This window comes from Somniosus microcephalus, chromosome 10 (assembly GCF_052327205.1).
Source record: "Somniosus microcephalus isolate GS21.2 chromosome 10, FLI_Smic_1.0, whole genome shotgun sequence".
Taxonomy (NCBI): domain Eukaryota; kingdom Metazoa; phylum Chordata; class Chondrichthyes; order Squaliformes; family Somniosidae; genus Somniosus; species Somniosus microcephalus.
This window is the reverse complement of record NC_140996.1, coordinates 192,901,167-192,917,645: the sequence shown is the minus strand read 5'-3', so window position 1 is coordinate 192,917,645 and position 16,479 is coordinate 192,901,167. Positions and strand designations below refer to the sequence as shown.

General features: G+C 43.1%; 1 protein-coding gene across 4 annotated transcripts; it reads right to left on the bottom strand.

Annotated features, from left to right (window-relative positions):
• Positions 1–7,884: 7,884 nt before the first annotated feature.
• rfxap (regulatory factor X-associated protein) lies at positions 7,885–16,255 on the bottom strand. 4 transcript variants are annotated; one of them, XR_015079789.1, is made up of 5 exons: positions 15,722–16,255; positions 14,379–14,498; positions 12,920–13,157; positions 9,261–9,448; positions 7,885–8,991 (listed from the first exon to the last, which is right to left on the bottom strand). XR_015079789.1 is itself a non-coding variant. In XM_085999373.1 (3 exons), the coding sequence occupies exons 1-3, from the start codon at positions 16,169–16,171 to the stop codon at positions 9,341–9,343; spliced, it is 678 nt and encodes a 225-aa protein (XP_085855499.1). In that variant the 5' UTR covers positions 16,172–16,255; the 3' UTR covers positions 7,885–9,340. The 4 variants fall into 4 exon arrangements, 2 of the variants coding, with proteins under 2 accessions (XP_085855499.1, XP_085855500.1); XR_015079788.1 differs by having other exon boundaries at positions 7,885–9,448; XM_085999373.1 differs by lacking the exon at positions 12,920–13,157 and having other exon boundaries at positions 7,885–9,448.
• Positions 16,256–16,479: the final 224 nt, after the last annotated feature.

The following is a 16,479-nucleotide window of genomic DNA, read 5'->3' as shown; positions in this document are numbered from 1 at the left end:
GAAGAAGAAGCAGGCACTCGCAGGAGGAAGAAGAAAGCCAACATCGAGAAGGCCGTCTCGAAGCCGGCATCCCGCCCCAGGGAAACACATCGGGAGATCATCGACCATCCCCGGGCCATTGCCGGAACGAGAGGCCATCGACCCAACCTGGGAGAAGAGACAAAAAAATAAAGGTCCCAAGAGAAGAAACCTTCCAGCCACCCCGGCTCGGGAGAAGAGAAAAGAAACTGAAGAAGCGATGGGAGCCAGCCCAAGGCTCCTCTAACCAGGGTCGAGCCGACGATCCTCGACCTCGCCGACATCCAGGCCCGCCGGTGTCCAACCGCCCCCGGCCCCCACCTCAGGAGAGAGGTGTGGCGCAGCTCGCAGGGGCTCCACGATCCACGTGGAGACGAAACGCCTGAAAGGACCAAACACAGACTCGATTTCAAAACCTTGCACTTCCTAGTGGGATTGGTGAGCATGTTTCTGGCCCTTCACAATCAGATCTAGATAGGTTTAATAAGGGGGTGGATTTAAGGGTACAATTAACATGAGTTGTTGTCCCTCGATGTTCTGTGTTTCCTTATTTCATGATGATCTTTGTAGAGTATAAGATGCCTGTATTTGCTTTAGTTAGTACTGTGTCGTTATGATTTGTTTGTGTGTTTTTCCCTCCCATGTACTCACTTATCTGCTTGCATTTGATTTGATATTTTTCCTTATGCAATAAAATTTCATTTTGTTTCATCAAACTTGGTCTACAAGAGTTTTCTCTACATAGGTGCAGGAAATACAAAGTCCAGAGTATAGAATCTAAGGGGCGAGTGGGTCGAACCACTCAAGGTTTTACTGTGCAAGAGAGAGAGGCCTCTAGAGAGAGAAACCTCAGGGAAAAATCTCAAGGAAAACCCCTTACAAAGGAGAGGGGTGACCTAATAAAGGTCTTTAAAATTATGAAAGGTTTTGATAGAGTGGATACAGAGAAAGTGTTTCCACTTGTGGGGAAGAGCAAAACTAGAGGCCATCAATATAAGATAGTCACCAAGAAATCCAATGGGGAATTCAGAAGAAACTTCTTTACCCATAGAGTGGTGAAAATGTGGAACTTGCTACCACAGGAAGTGGTTGAAGCGAATAGATAAATGCATTTAAGGGGAGGCTAGACAAGCATGAGGGAGAAGGGAAGAGAGGGTTATAGTGATAAGAGTTAGATGAGGAAAGACAGGACCGCATTGAGGCGCTGGAGCTGCGGGTGGATGGGTTGTTGAGCATTCACGATGCTGAGAGGGTCGTGGATAGCACGTTTAGTGAGTTGGTCACACCGCAGGGAAGGGCTGCACAGGAAGACAGGAAATGGGTGACCACCAGGCGGAGCAATAGAAGCAGGCAGGTAGTGCAGGAGACCCCTGTGACCATTCCCCTCTCAAACAAGTATACCGCTTTGGATACTGTTGAGGGGGATGACTCACCAGGGGAAGGCAGCAGCAGCCAACTTCCTGGCACTGGGGGTGCTCCTGCTGCCCAGGAAGGGGGGAAAAAGAGCAGGAGAGCAATAGTGGTAGGGGATTCTATAGTAAGGGGAACAGATAGGCGTTTCTGTGGCCGTAGACGTGAATCCAGGATGGTTTGTTGCCTCCCTGGTGCCAGGGTCAAGGATATCACTGAGCGGCTGCAGGGCATTCTGGAGGGGGAGGGTGAACAGCCAGAGGTCGTGGTCCACATTGGTACCAACGACATAGGTAAAAAGAGGGATGAGGTCCTGCAGCAAGAATTTAGGGAGCTAGGTGAAGGATTAAAGAGCAGGACCTCAAAGGTTGTAATCTCTGGATTACTCCCGGTGCCACGTGCTAGTGGGTATAGGAATAGGAAGATAGAACAGATGAATGCGTGGCTAACGGGATGGTGCAGGGGGGAGGGCTTTAGTTTCCTGGATCACTGGGTCTGCTTCTGGGAAAGGTGGGACTTGTACAAGTCGGACGGTTTACACCTGAACCAGAGGGGAACCAATATCCTTGCGGGGAGGTTTGCTAGCACTGCTGGGGGGGGTTTAAACTAACTTGGCAGGGGGATGGGGTACAGAGTGGAGCTATAGTAGGGGGTGATTTACAGCCAAATACAGAGGAAAAAACAAGTCAGCTGGGAAGGCAGAGCAAATATGTGAAGGCAAAAGGGAATATGGCAGGGCTGGAAGGCATTTATTTTAATGCAAGGAGTCTTGCAAATAAGGTGGGTGAACTGAAGTTGTTGTTGAACACATGGGAGTACGATATTGTTGCTATCACGGAGGCATGGTTGAGGGAGGGTCAGGACTGGCAGCTCAATATTCCGGGGTATAGAATCTTCAGTTGAGACAGAGGGGGGTGTAAAAGGGGAGGGGGTGTTGCAATATTAATTAAGGAGTCAATTACTGCTGTAAGGAGGGATGATATATTAGCGGGTTCCTCTAATGAGGCCATATGGGTAGAACTTAAAAAAAAAGGGGGCAAGCACTTTGCTGGGAGTGTACTATAGGCCCCCAAACAGTCAGGGGGAGATAGAGGAACAGATATGTAGGCAAATCTCAGAGAAGTGTGAAAATAATAGGGTAATAATAGTGGGGGATTTCAACTTCCCCAATATAAATTGGGATAGTCAGAGTGTGAAAGGCTTAGAGGGTGCAGAATTCTTAAAGTGCATCCAGGAGAGCTTTTTGAGCCAACATGTAGAAAGTCCTCCAAGAGAGGGGGCGGTACTGGACCTAATTCTGGGGAATGTAGCCGGGCAAGTGGTGGAAGTATCAGTAGGAGAGCATTTTGGCGACAGTGACCATAATTCGGTGAGATTTAAGGTGGTCATGGAAAAAGACAAAGACGGCCCGGAAATAAGGGTTCTAAATTGGGGGAAGGCCGATTTTAATATGATAAGGCAGGATCTGGCCAAAGTGGACTGGGAGCAGCTACTTATAGGAAAATCCACATCAAAACAGTGGGAGACTTTCAGAAGGGAAATAGAGAGAGTACAACGCCAACATGTTCCTGTAAAGGTCAAGGGTGGGACCAACAAGCAAAGGGAACCTTGGATGACAAGGGATATACAAAAATGCATTAGAAATAAAAGGGGGGCTTTTGGCAGTTACAAAAGACTAAAAATGGAAGAAGCCCTAGAGGAGTATAAAAAGTGCAGGGGCATACTTAAAAAAGAAATTAGGAGGGCGAGGAGGGGCCATGAAATAAAACTGGCGAGCAAAATAAAGGAAAATACTAAGATGTTTTAGAAGTGTATTAAGGGCAAGAGGATAACCAGGGAAAGGGTAGGGCCCATTAGGGACCAAAGTGGCAATCTGTGTGTAGAGCCAGATGATGTAGGCGGGGTTTTAAATGAATTTTTTGCATCTGTGTTCACTATGGAGAAAGACGATGCAGACATAGAAATCGGGCAAGGGGACTGTGACATACTTGAACATATTAGCATCGAGAGGGAGGAGGTGCTAGCGGTTTTAGCAGGCCAAAAAGTGGATAAATCCCCAGGCCCGGACGAGATGTATCCCAGGCTGCTGTGGGAGGCAAAGGAGGAGATTGCAGGGGCTCTGACACAAATTTTCAGAACCTCTCTGGCCACAGGGGATGTACCAGAGGACTGGAGAACAGCTAATGTAGTACCATTATACAAGAAGGGTAGCAGGGATAAACCAGGGAATTACAGGCCAGTGAGCCTAACATCTGTGGTAGGGAAATTATTGGAAAAAATTCTGAGGGACAAAATTAGTCTCCACTTGGAGAGGCAAGGATTAATCGGGGATAGTCAGCATGGCTTTGTCAAGGGTAAATCATGTCTGACAAATCTGATTGAATTTTGAGGGGGTGACTAGGGGGGTGGATGAGGGAAATGCTGTGGATGTGGTTTACATGGACTTCAGTAAAGCTTTTGACAAAGTCCCGCATAGGAGACTGGTCAAGAAGGTAAGAGCCCATGGGATCCAGGGTGCCTTGGCGCGTTGGATCCTAAACTAGCGGAGTGGCAGGAGGCAGAGGGTGATGGTCGAAGGTTGCTTTTGTGACTGGAAGCCTGTGTCCAGTGGGGTACCTCAGGGATCGGTGCTGGGTCCCTTGTTGTTTGTGATCTACATAAATGATTTGGATGAGAATGTAAAAGGTATGATCAGTAAGTTTGCAGATGACACGAAAATTGGTGGGGTGGTAAATTGCGAGGAGGAAAGCCTCAGGCTACAGGACGATATAAACGGGTTGGTCAGATGGGCGGAAAAGTGGCAAATAGAATTTAACCCTGAAAAGTGCGAGGTGATGCATTTTGGACGGACAAATAAGGCAAGGGAATACACAACGAGTGGTAGGACCCTAGGAAGTACAGAGGGTCAGAGGGACCTTGGTGTACATGTACACAGATCTCTGAAGGCAGCGGAACAGGTAGATAAGGTGGTTAAAAAGGCATATGGGATACTTGCCTTCATTAGCCGAGGCATAGAATATAAGAGCAGGGAGGTTATGATGGAGCTGTACAAAACGCTGAGGAGGCCACAGCTGGAGTACTGTGTGCAGTTCTGGTCACCTCACTATAGGAAGGATGTGATTGCTTTGGAGAGGGTGCAGAGAAGATTCACCAGGATGTTACCTGGGATGGAGCGCCTCAGCTATGAAGACTAAAACAGGCTGGGGTTGTTTTCCTTGGAGCAAAGAAGGCTGAGGGGGGACCTGATTGAGGTGTACAAAATGATGAGGGGCATAGATAGGGTAGACAAAGAGGAACTTTTCCCCTTAGTAGGGGGGTCAATAACAAGGGGGCATAGATTCAAGGTAAGGGGCAGGAGATTTAGAGGGGATTTGAGGAGGAACTTTTTCACCCAGAGGGTGGTTGGAATCTGGAACTCAATGCCTAAAAGGGTGGTAGAGGCAGGAACCCTCACAACATTCAAGAAGCATTTGGATGAGCACTTGAAATGCCATTGCATACAAGGCTATGGACCAAATGCTGGAAAATGGGATTAGACTGGACAGGGATGGATGGGCGGCGCAGACACGATGGGCCTCTCTGTGCTGTAAAACTCTGACTCTAGGAGGAGGCTCGAATGGAACATAAACGCCAGCATGGACTGGTTGGGCCGAATGGCCTGTTTCTGTGCTGTATTTCCTATGTAATCATGCAAACCCATTTTTATCATTCACCTCATCTTCTCTCCTGGGGGGCAGATTCCCTTAACTGGACGATATGAGTGAATCAGTTGGGTTTTTAAAAACAGCAATCGAGCAGTTTTTAAGTGGCCACTTTTTTCCCTGGCACTATCCCACAAATTGCTAGAACCACACTGCTGTACCCACACAGGATGTGTTACAGATCCACATGTTTCAGCAACCCTCTGAAATCTTTCCCAAGTAGATATTCACATTATTCTAGATCACATCAATAGGTTATCTATGCAGGATAAAATTTGATCCTATCCTGCAAATTGTGGATTCAATAAAAAAAAATTAACCCTAGAATATCTTTAATAATAAATTTTGTTAATGGAAACTGTTGAAAGTGGAGTATGGAGCTTTAATATGGAGATTTTATTTTTCAAAAGTCCTTGGGCTTCAATTTTTTTGGTTTCTAGGAAGAATACACAAAGCCAAAACATTTTAAAATCTACAAAAAGGTTTTTTTTTTTTTTTTTTTTTGGATAAGAGTGAACAGGAAAAGATCATTTCCTCTAGTTGGAGTCATTGACGAGGGTTTATCAATTTTAAAGTGTCACTCAGAGAATGAAGTTAGAAGAAATGTCTTCAAAATTGTTCAAGCAAGTCATTCTTTGCCACAGGGAAAAGTTGAGGTAGAGACAATTGCATTTTTACAGGAAAAATTGGATAGAACTTTGAAGCAAGGAAGTTAAATGGTTCTGGGGAGAGAGCAAAGATGAGTTTTGCATTACTCTAGCAAAGAGCTGACACACAAGGAGTCAAATCGCTTCCTGTGCTGCAAATTTCTGCAGTTACAAATAGCAAAAAAAACAACTGAACATGGCAACAACCAGTGACAAACTTAATGGCCAGGATTTTGTGGTCAGCGGCGAAGGAACGGCACTTGCCGTTCACTATGCTGACAGTTTCAGATTTTTCACGGGCTTTTGAGCGGTGACTTGGAGTCATCGTCCGATTCAGCGCGGCGCCCTCTACAGCGGATCTGTGGTGAAAGAGCAGGGCAAGCAACAGCCTGGCTCTTCAAGCACATTGAAAAATCCTCACTGAGCTAGTCTAAATCAGGGAGTATAAAATTAGATTTAAATTAATGTACAGAAAGCAAAATGGAGGGAAAGAAAGAGGATATTGAGAGAGATGACAGAAAGAAAAAAAACATTAAAAAAAAACCTCCAACAATAATTACATTCTGAAGGAATGAGACTTCACACACTTCTGAAATTTAATTTCCAGCGTCAAGAGAAAGTTGTTTGGCAGTAATCAAGACTTATGCCGTTAAAAATTCACTTACACCTGAATGCGCTAGTCCTAACTTTTTCTGGTATGTTTAGTGGGTAACTAGTGGGCAAGTATGGCAACTTCACGTCCTTCATGTATTTTAATGCAGAGTCTCTTGGCGAGGTACTGGTGTAGCGAAGTTTGTGGAGGAGCAGGGCAACTCAACCAGCAACTTCCGAATTTCTGTGTTTAACTGCACACGTGCAAACGCTTATGACTTTCATGTATCTCTTCCCTCCACCCCATCCAAAGGGTTTGGTTACAATTTTTCACTTGTCTGTTTCCCCCCTCAATCATGGGTAAGGAATTTTTAGTCACAGACTTTGGTTAAGAAACATACATTATTGAAAAATAGTCCACAGCAAATACAAATTTGATCATAAACATGCACAAAGTGGATTTTCCACTTCACAGAACTAGATTTCCTTTCATTTTCTGTGTGACATTGAGTATAGTATTTACTATTGTGGATTCTATAATCAGCTCCTATTGCAAAATCAATGTCAACCAATCTCCATCCTATCTGGATAAAAAAAACTTGCTGTTAAGCATCTAAATTAACATGTGAAGTGTAAAAATATTTTTAAGCAGGGAGATTCAAAATGTGCATATTAATTTAGTGCAGTTTGGCATCAACAGATAATTCAGTGCCACAGGGGAAAGATATAGGCTCGACTTCTTTTCAAAAAGAAAGCAGAATTAAATTATAGCTACTGGTGTTATGTTTGGGAGGGGGAGGCAGCAAGTGAAAAAAATAATTTCAAACCTGCTGCATTAAATATAATGGTTCCCAAAATTCTCTGGAAAATGGATCCCATGGCTAAGTGGGTAAATGCATTGCTTAGTGTGCTACTGAGTTTACAGACCTGAAAATTCCCAGGTTTAAATATAGTAAACTAGTTTCAGATGCAGATAGTGGGGCACTACAATTGGTTTTAGTGTCCTTGGGATAAAGAGGGAAAAAAAAAATTGAAACAGCTTTCTACTCCTAAATCCTATCCAGAGACCACAGCTTAAGACTGCACGTGTGAATATGAAGACAGGATTGGGCTTGGCGAGGACATCCATAGTAGAATGGTACAGGCTCAGATGAAGACTGCCACTTGGGTGGATTATTGGAGGGCTTTTAGCACCTGTGGGATCCACAGCAGTGATATGTTGCTGTACAAGAGGTGGGGTGAAAATTGGACTCAGTTCAGAAAAATTGCAGCCTATGCCTTGAACAAGTGTGACGGAATGTCCTTGCTTTAATGGATGGACGTGTCTGAGTTTAGGTTAACCACTAGACTACCTTAAGGTCCAGAGAAACAATGAATCTTCCTGGGCTTGACTGGCTGGAGAGAAACTTAATATTTATAGATCAACAATGGAGTTGGTTTCTCATCAACACAATCAGTGGAAAGTTGCACATTTTAAATTGCACCTATTTCTCTGAAAGAAACCAAACATGAAGGGCTACAGAACCATAATTTATTTAAAAATCAATTTGTTACAAAAACTGGTAAAAGACAATAAAAGACTTAATACATTTGCAAATAAAATTCACCTTTTAGACACTCAACAGCATAATTCATATTTTAAAGTATTTAATACATTTAAAACTCCAGTAAATATACATAGCTAGAAACGCAAACTTCCTCTGTCCTAACCAGATCTAATTTCAAATTGATCGAGTAATATTTACTGAAGTGTTTAAAATACCTGCAAAGCATTTGGGAATGAAAAAAAAACATGCTCACATCTCTACAACAGTATGTGTTCTATATTGGTTTCCACATTTTACTTGCTTCTTTTATCATATTTGAAGGCTGGCTATGTGAAATCAGAAGAGGAAGAACCTAAAGTTATAGTCCCTGCAGAACTTTGTTGCTCCCACAAGGCATCTTTGTATTTTGTGATTATTCATGTGGTGCCTGCGGTCAAGTTTCCTCCTCTTAATTTTAAAAAAGGGAGTCTTGATTGGATGAAATCTCCTTGATTTAAGGTTATGGTAGGACTTTTGAGTTTGGCCAGTCCAAACCTAAACCCGGTGTGCTTGGATGCACAGCAGAAATCTGCCCAAATTTTGCAATCTGCTTTAGAATTTTTTTTAGTCATAACAGTAGAGGGTGCTTTTCTGTAGCACTACAATCACCACATCCTTTCAAGCTCTAGCCACCCTGTACCCAGCCTCTCTCTCCAGCAATCACTCTCAGCCAATACATCACTTCTTTCAAACTTCCTCCCTAAATCTCTCCCCATTTTTAGCGGCCTCATAAAAACTCTTTTCCAACTATGCTTTTAAATTCTCTCTGCCACCCCCAACTCTTATCATTTTCACTCTTGTTCAGCATCCACTATTTTTCCCCCTTCCACTGCAATGCTTCCTCAGATGTCTTTCTATATATGAGGAACAGAAATTTGTTGTTTAGACTGAAGCACATTGTTGGTGCAGGGAGATTTACTTTACACAGAATCATCCTGTATGTAACCTGGAAATGTTTGGTGTTGACACTGGGGTCCTGCAATAGGAAATGGTTCCATTTTCCACCACCAGCCCTCACCCTCAACAGCGCAACATTCACTAAGAAAAAGAAATAGCATCAGCCAAGAATTTTCAAGTAGCCAAAATTTTGAAATGCATCTATACACTACCTTTAACATAGAAAACATTCCAAAGTGTTCCATAGAATAGAAACAGAAGCTGAGCAATATCACAATTATGTCCCCTAGTTCACAACAATTAAAATTTTTTTTTTTTTTTTTTTTATAAATATAAATATGTGTTGCGTGTTGGAAGATACTGTTCTCACAGTTACAAGGTAAAACAGCTGGAATGCAAGAGTAACTTACTTAGGTTTCATCAGCGCCATCTTTGTGCATTACCCAAATATTTAGCTCTCGATTTACCATCCTATTTTGAAAAGAAAGCATCACATTGGTGTTTCTTGAAACTGCTGCCTTTGAGCAAGGGCCTGGTTGCTCAGCAATCGCTGCTGCTGCTGTAGAAACTGGACAACTTCTGGACTTCTCAATAATGACTAAAAATAAATGTAATTGCATTACTGATCAAAGCAGATTTTAACAGAACATCTTGTTGCTGTAATAGAATTTTCTGTACACTATCTAGACTTTAAAAATTGTTTAGAGCTTTTCTACTGAAAACTTCTCATACTGTACTTCACATTAAAAGGGAAAATTCAGCACTCACACTCCCAGCAGGAAGCCAGGCCTGGAGAGCATAGATTGGAAAATAAACATTAGTGTTGTAACCACATCTCTGGCTGCACTCAAGTTTGGCTCCCCACTAGCAGTGCTGGCTTTAGCATTAAAAATATTGGCCCGGAATTTGTGGTGGGTAATAACTGTGAACTAACAGCGTTTGTCATTATTACCCCTTTGAAACGGACCGCAACTTCAGGAGGTAGTGCATGCGCATCTAAACGCGGAAATCCTGAAGTTGCAGTCATTCACTGCTCTGACACTGGCTGCGCTGTGCCACAACCCTCCCATCCCCACACAATAGCCAGCAATCAGTGAAACTGACAAAAACTTGGGCTTTTGCACAGTAATATCACTGTTAAATACCCCATTAAAAATTAGGCCTTGTTGGATTAGGCATCACTGGGGTTTTAACAGTGTATTGACTGCTAAACAGTAATTTTAATTTTGTGGAGTGTCAAATTTCTCCATTATGATAAAAATGAAAATGAAGTAAGTTACAAAAAACTTAATTTTAAAAAAGTTTGTTCATATTTATTCCAGGATTACCTTTTCCCCATGCGAGACCCCCAATCTTTGTTTTGTTCTCTACCATTTAAAAAAAGTCTGAATAAAAGCAACCTTCACTTCCTGGCTCCCTGTCTGAGAATTCTGCATTGTGATCGAGATCGTGTGCGCACATCTAGTCTAGCACACATTAGAACTGCTGTCTTCTGTTCTCAATCAGACTTTCACATCAGGCCTCGGGTAGGGAAGGGGAAGAAAAAGAAAAATATAATGCTCGACATACAATTGATTTTTGACCAGATTCTCCCCCCACCCCCCGTTCAAAAATCACTGTACTTCAGTTTAAGACCAGAGCACTTCTCCTTAATTGAATAATGGCCAAGAAATTACAGCACTATCATTCTGTAAGCCACAGTTAATGTACTCGATACTTGGGACTGCGTCACTCCCCAATTACCGATACTGGCTGGCTAATGCCACAAATGAAAATTTTTAGCAGCATCGTGCCTAATGCCGTTCACTTTCTGGGCGTCTGACTTATATTTAAAAAGAAAAAAAAGTTAACTTCATCCTACTCATCCCAAAGGCAGCGTTGGTTAAAGGCAGCAGGTAGTGGAGCCATAAAGCTATAATTGTACTTTTTGTCCGCCGAACTTTATCGGATTACGTCTCTGAAGCGTCTTGGGACATTTTTCCTACGTTAAAAAGGCACTATGCAAGTGGTTACTGTTGCATTCTCCCCATAATCTTTTATATTCCTCTTAAATAATGATCCAGTATCTTTCTGAATGCTGAAATTAATCACCATCTTTTGGAAAGCAGTCCACAGTCAGATAATTTTTTGCATACAAGGTTTCTTCTAATCTCCCCCTTGATGCGTCTAGTACTTATCTTATCATGGTCCCTCATCTTCAACTTGCCTACCAATGGAAATAATGTTTAAATTGACTATTTCTTTATCACTCTGAACACTATCAGATCCCCCTCAACTTTCTCAATTCAATAGTTGCCCTAGCCAGTCTTAGTAACTCAGATCCCTCAATCCTGGCAAGTTTGCAGTGCTCTCTGATTTTATATTCCTACAGGTTTTATATTCCTTCTGCAGTGCGGAGCCCAAAATTGCACAACATTCCAGATACAGCCCAACTATTATCTTTACTTTTGCATTCACATTCAATTCCCTCAATATAAATTTCAAAATTCCATTTACCTTCTTAAGGTTTTATTTTTCCTTTTTAAAACCTGTGCACTCATTTTTAAGTATTTATGCATCAGTGTAGCTGGATCCCTTTGCTCCTCCATTACATTGAGAATGTTACCAATCAAGGTATATTTTCTTATTGCTAAAATGTAAGACTTCACATTTTTGTATTAAATGTCTGTTTATGTTCTCCTGTAACCTCCTGCATTATTTTTGGTAGTTTGCTACTCCTCCCAGTTCAGCATCAGCAAATTATGAAATATATGATCACATCATCAATATCAATTGCCAAAGTGAGAAACAGTCATTTACCATAATCCTTTACTGTCTGCCTTCCAACCATCTCAATCCAAGCTGCCACTTTCCATTTTATGCCCATGGGCCTTAATTTTCTCAACCAATTTGTGTGACACTTGAAGTCCATATAAACCATTGACCATTACACTGCCACCCCCCCCCCACCCAGTTTATACTTTGCATTATTGTCTCAATACAACCTATTCTTAAATCAAATTGAATTGTAATCTGTCCATTCCCCAAGTATTATTTATTTATTTCTAATTATGGAGTCTTGTTTTTCCCCCAATACTAGCAAGCCAACAGTTGATTGTTGTCTGGCTCATCTCTTTTCCTTTGAACATAAAAATAAAATTTTGCACACAATTGTGTCTCTAATGAATTCAAGTCATTAGTCCCTCAAAGTGCACATCACTGGACAGTTATCAATTTTTGGCACCCCTAGCCCCTTAAGAAATTTTCTTCATTAATATTTCTTTGAAGGGGTTAAAAGTTAGCAGCTTAACTGACTAGCTAGCTGATGTAATAAAGGAGAAGTCTGGCAGAACAAAAAGACAGTTGGAAAAAGCATATTACACAATGATTGGGGGAGTAAGAGGAGGCAAGGAGGCCATACATTGAACAATGGGCCACCAAGATGTGATTTGCGAATGTGGTTAAGTGTATGTAAATTGGATAGAACAACGGCAGATGTGGAAACAGGGCAAATTAGATGAACAAGATGTGTTTTATGGAGATGTGATTAAGTGTACGTGACTTCAGCAATAGGGGTGCTAAACTGGCCTTAATTCCATAGGTTTCAGAGGATGAAATGAGAGAGAGAAGTTAGCCAGGGATCCTGTTTGCTATCCAGAGATTGGGGCAGGCAGGTCTATGAACTTTCTCATGTTCTGCTCCTGGGCCTGGCCAAAGCAGGTCCAGGTTGCGTGGGATCCACAGGGTGGATCGCTCCCACTGCTCAATTCTCCTCCACTAACTTGTCTGTGCCCAGATAGCCAGAGAGACCGTTCATTGTCCACCAGTACGCTCAAGGTCTTCTGTGACCAGTGGACGTATATTGTTTAATTGATCAAGACAATGAGATCTTAATTTAATTTTACTATTTGCATCTTTTAGTTTTGTTGGATCTCATGTTAAACTGTTTAATTAGTGGCGCCCACCTCAGATTGAATAGGGATTTGTGGTGCTGATTTGTGCCTGGGTACCCAATGCCACTCTTATTGGCCCAATTAAAATAGGCTATCCAGGGACCCCTATTGAAAACTGAGGGCTTGATTTTCCTCACCTCGGCGGGTCTGGGGCAGGCGACGTCAGCGTCAGGTCGTGGCCCCGCTGCTGGCTCCATCCTGCTCTGGAAAATGATTTTCCGTTGATAGGGCTAGTTAAGTCCGCCCAGCGCTTTTCCCGGGCCAATTGGAGGAAACAGGTCTGGTGACATCATTCATGCCCTCTGTCCTGTGCAGCATCAGGTATTTGTGGAGAAGGTTGGTGCTGCTGGTGTTGGGGCTGATCGTGGTCAGATTCTGAGGACCAAGGTGAGACAGTATAAAGGGCACCCATGTTGATGGAATAGATGGTATGTGAAGTAGAGATGACTGAAGCATTCAGTCAATGGTGAGAGAGTTTTTCCAATGAGGCAAGAGTGGATGGGGAGTAGAAAGTGGAAAACCTGCAGAATCTGTGCTGGAAATGGACAGAGAAACAGCTTGTGGCTGATGAAAGTGATGATTTGTCAGGTGGGAGCTTTTACTGTATGTTGAAGCCATCAAGTAATCAGCCGTCAAGTAATCAGCTGGAGCAATGGCCATTGAACTCCTGCCTCAGGTTGACAGCAGTGGTCCCCAAACAGCGTGGTTCCCGTGGCCATGAAGTTAAAGTGAAAAGGGAAGTTATAAAAGCCTGTTAACGATCTGTCAACTAGATGCTAATGAATTTAATTGGGTTGCCTGCCACTGCCTGTTGGCTCTGTTCGGCGCCAACAGACCCGACATTGGGAAAGGCACATTGCAGCAGGGTCACGTACCGCTGTCCAAAAATTTTTTTTTTTTTTTTTTTTTTTTTTTTAAATCACAATTTCCCACCCCCCTCCCCCACCGCCCCTAGAAAAGTCCGGTCCGAGAGTCTGTGTAAGTCAGCTTTTTATCTGGGGTTTCTGTGGCTCTTCTGCTGAAGTTATGGCAGACGAGTTGGAGAACCCCTGTGGAAATTCACCCACCCCCGCCGGAGAAAAATTTGAGTTTTCCATGAGACTGCATCAATTTCATTTTAGATTTACGATGACAAACATTTACAATTTGAATATTTGGATGCACTATACGAAAAACAAACACATCAGTAGGTAAAGAGGTTGCAATGAATAGTATACTATTGGTTTGGGTTTATACAGACTAGGATGGCCCAACTACAATAGATTAGATCTGCAACTGTGGTGTACATAGAACTCTACTTAAAAGTAGGTGTTCCAGGAACTGACACCAGACAATTTGACAATGTATGAATAGAGTGGCATGACAAAGATTTAAAATTTAAACAAAAAAGACATTTCACCCCTCAAAATAAAAGATCAAATAATTACCCTCTTTCAGCATTATATAGAGGAACAATAAAGTGGGCAGACAACTGCTTCAATACACAGGACAACAGTTATGACTGAAAAATAAGATGGAGTAGAGGGGCCGGTGCAGGGATCAAAAGAAAGCCTGGTTAGTTGTGGGTGAAATTCAGGCATCACAAGAAACACTCACCAATCTCTTTTGGTTTAAAACTTGCTCAAGAAGACTTGCTTTACGACTTGCCTGATGCACCGTCATCATACAGCTCAGACGCTGTTTAGTGACAGATGCAGGTCTTTCATCTGTATCATCCTGTGGAGCAACCAGAACAAATAAGTACCTGCTTTAAGCCACCCTTTACACTGCCATAATATTTTGCAGTAAATAAAAAGGGTCGGTCACACTTCAGTTCAAACAGGATTTATATGCAAATTCAAGGAAACCTCTATGCATAAGCAAAATATAATGCGTTTTTAAAAAAAGTATTAGAATTACAAGTTGCAGAAAGCAATGGCCCAGAATTTGCTGTAACCGGTCAACAACCCGTTAGACTTGTCTGTTTAATCTCCATGATATTTTGCACTGCAAGGTGCTGGAAGTGCAAGATGGCAACTGGGATGAGTGAACAGGGCAAGCAACTGTATCTCCTTAACCAATCAGATTGAAGGCTTGTGAAATCAACAGCGCAAGGATTGTGGTGGTGGTGCAGGTTAGAATTTTTAATGCAATGTCAAATCAGGTACAGAAAGAGAAATAAGAGGGGGCAAAAAAGATATAATTGAGAGAGAGAAAAAAAACAAAGAAAAAAACCCTCCAACAATTAAAACCTGAAGGAATGAGACGCCACACTTAATATTTAATTTTTAGTGCCAGATAGGTGATTGGCAATCAACAATTATCACATTATTAAAAGTGTACACTTGTATTTACTGGCCCTAAATATGTGCAGCAGGCTTAGTTTGTATCTACTATGCAAATAAAGAATGGACTTGGATTTATATAGCATCTTTCACAACCTCAGAACATTGCAAAATGCTTTACAATGAAGTACTTTTGTAATGTAGGAAACACGGCAGCCAATTTGCACACGGCAACGTCCCACAAACACCAATGTGATAATGACCAGATAATCTGGGTTTTTTTTTTATATAAAGTGACGTTGGTCAAGGGATAAACATTGGCCAGGACACAGAACTCCCCTGCTCTTCTTCGAAATAGTGCCACAGGATCTTTTACATTCACTTTTAACATTTCATCAGAAAGGCAGCATCTGAGAAGACAGCGCTCCTTCAGTAGATCATGTGCTGGAGCAGAGTTTGAACCGAAGACTTTCTGCAAACAAATGAGCAAAGCTAACATCTAATAGCAGAAGTAGGCCATGATACCTCCAGCAAATAGCCTACCAACAAAAAAATCAAACAAGAACGGCAAGGTATTTGAGAGTACCCATGGAAAAGTACCCCAGCAAGAAATAGACACTTTAAGAGAGCATCAGAGAGGGGGAATGAAGCCCAATAGGTGCAGTTTATCCTCACATCGCTCTTGTTTGTGCTGGCCATGGCCTGGACGCTCTTCCTCTTCTTGTATTTGTCCTTGTAGGTTTTGTTGCGGTGTTTTTTGCACATCCAAGGCTTCCGCGGTTTAGCCACCTGCGTGGTGGTTTCGGTGCATCCCACGTACACGCACTTCCTGATCACCCTCTCGCCGCCGCCGCTTTCTTCATCATCTTCATCCTCCTCTTCCAATTCATCATCCGCCTCCTCCTCCTCTTCGTCGTCTTCATCCTCTTCCTCCTCCTCATTGGCCTCCCCTGGGCTGTCTCTGTTGTCTGAAGTCTCCAGCGCGCCTCCTCCCCGTCCCTCTAGATTCACGTTAACTTCGTCGCAAGCCGCGTCCATGGTGACGGTGGTCAGCTCCTGGTGGCTGACGCTGCGAGGGGACGGAGTCGACTCCTCACCACCGCTCTCGCTGTGCCCCGCACTCATCCCGAAACCCACCCCCGCCGCTTGCACTCGACCACCAGGGCCGCATCTGTTCGCACCACCCGCACTGGAGACGGAACCGTTGGAGCCTCTTACCAATCTCGCGCGACCTCTCGAGATTTTAAACCGCGTCTGGCTCGCCTCGCCCCGCCTCCGGACCGCCTGCACCAATCAGCTGCTCGCCTTGTGCTGGGCATGCGCCGTTATAAAAACGGGAAAAAAAGGGAAGTTCAATGTGCACGCGCAGACTCCCGCGCGCACGCGTTCGACCTCTGAACCCCTTGGTTCAGAGGATCGGAAATGCCGGTTTC

Coding starts and splice junctions, on each gene's coding strand:
- rfxap (XM_085999373.1), bottom strand. CDS start 16,171: ATGAGTGCGGGGCACAGCGAGAGCGGTGGTGAGGAGTCGACTCCGTCC. Junction 14,499..15,721: donor CCAGCACAAACAAGAGCGAT/GTGAGGATAAAC, acceptor GTTGCTCCACAG/GATGATACAGATGAAAGACC. Junction 9,449..14,378: donor TTTTAAACCAAAAGAGATTG/GTGAGTGTTTCT, acceptor ATTTATTTTTAG/TCATTATTGAGAAGTCCAGA.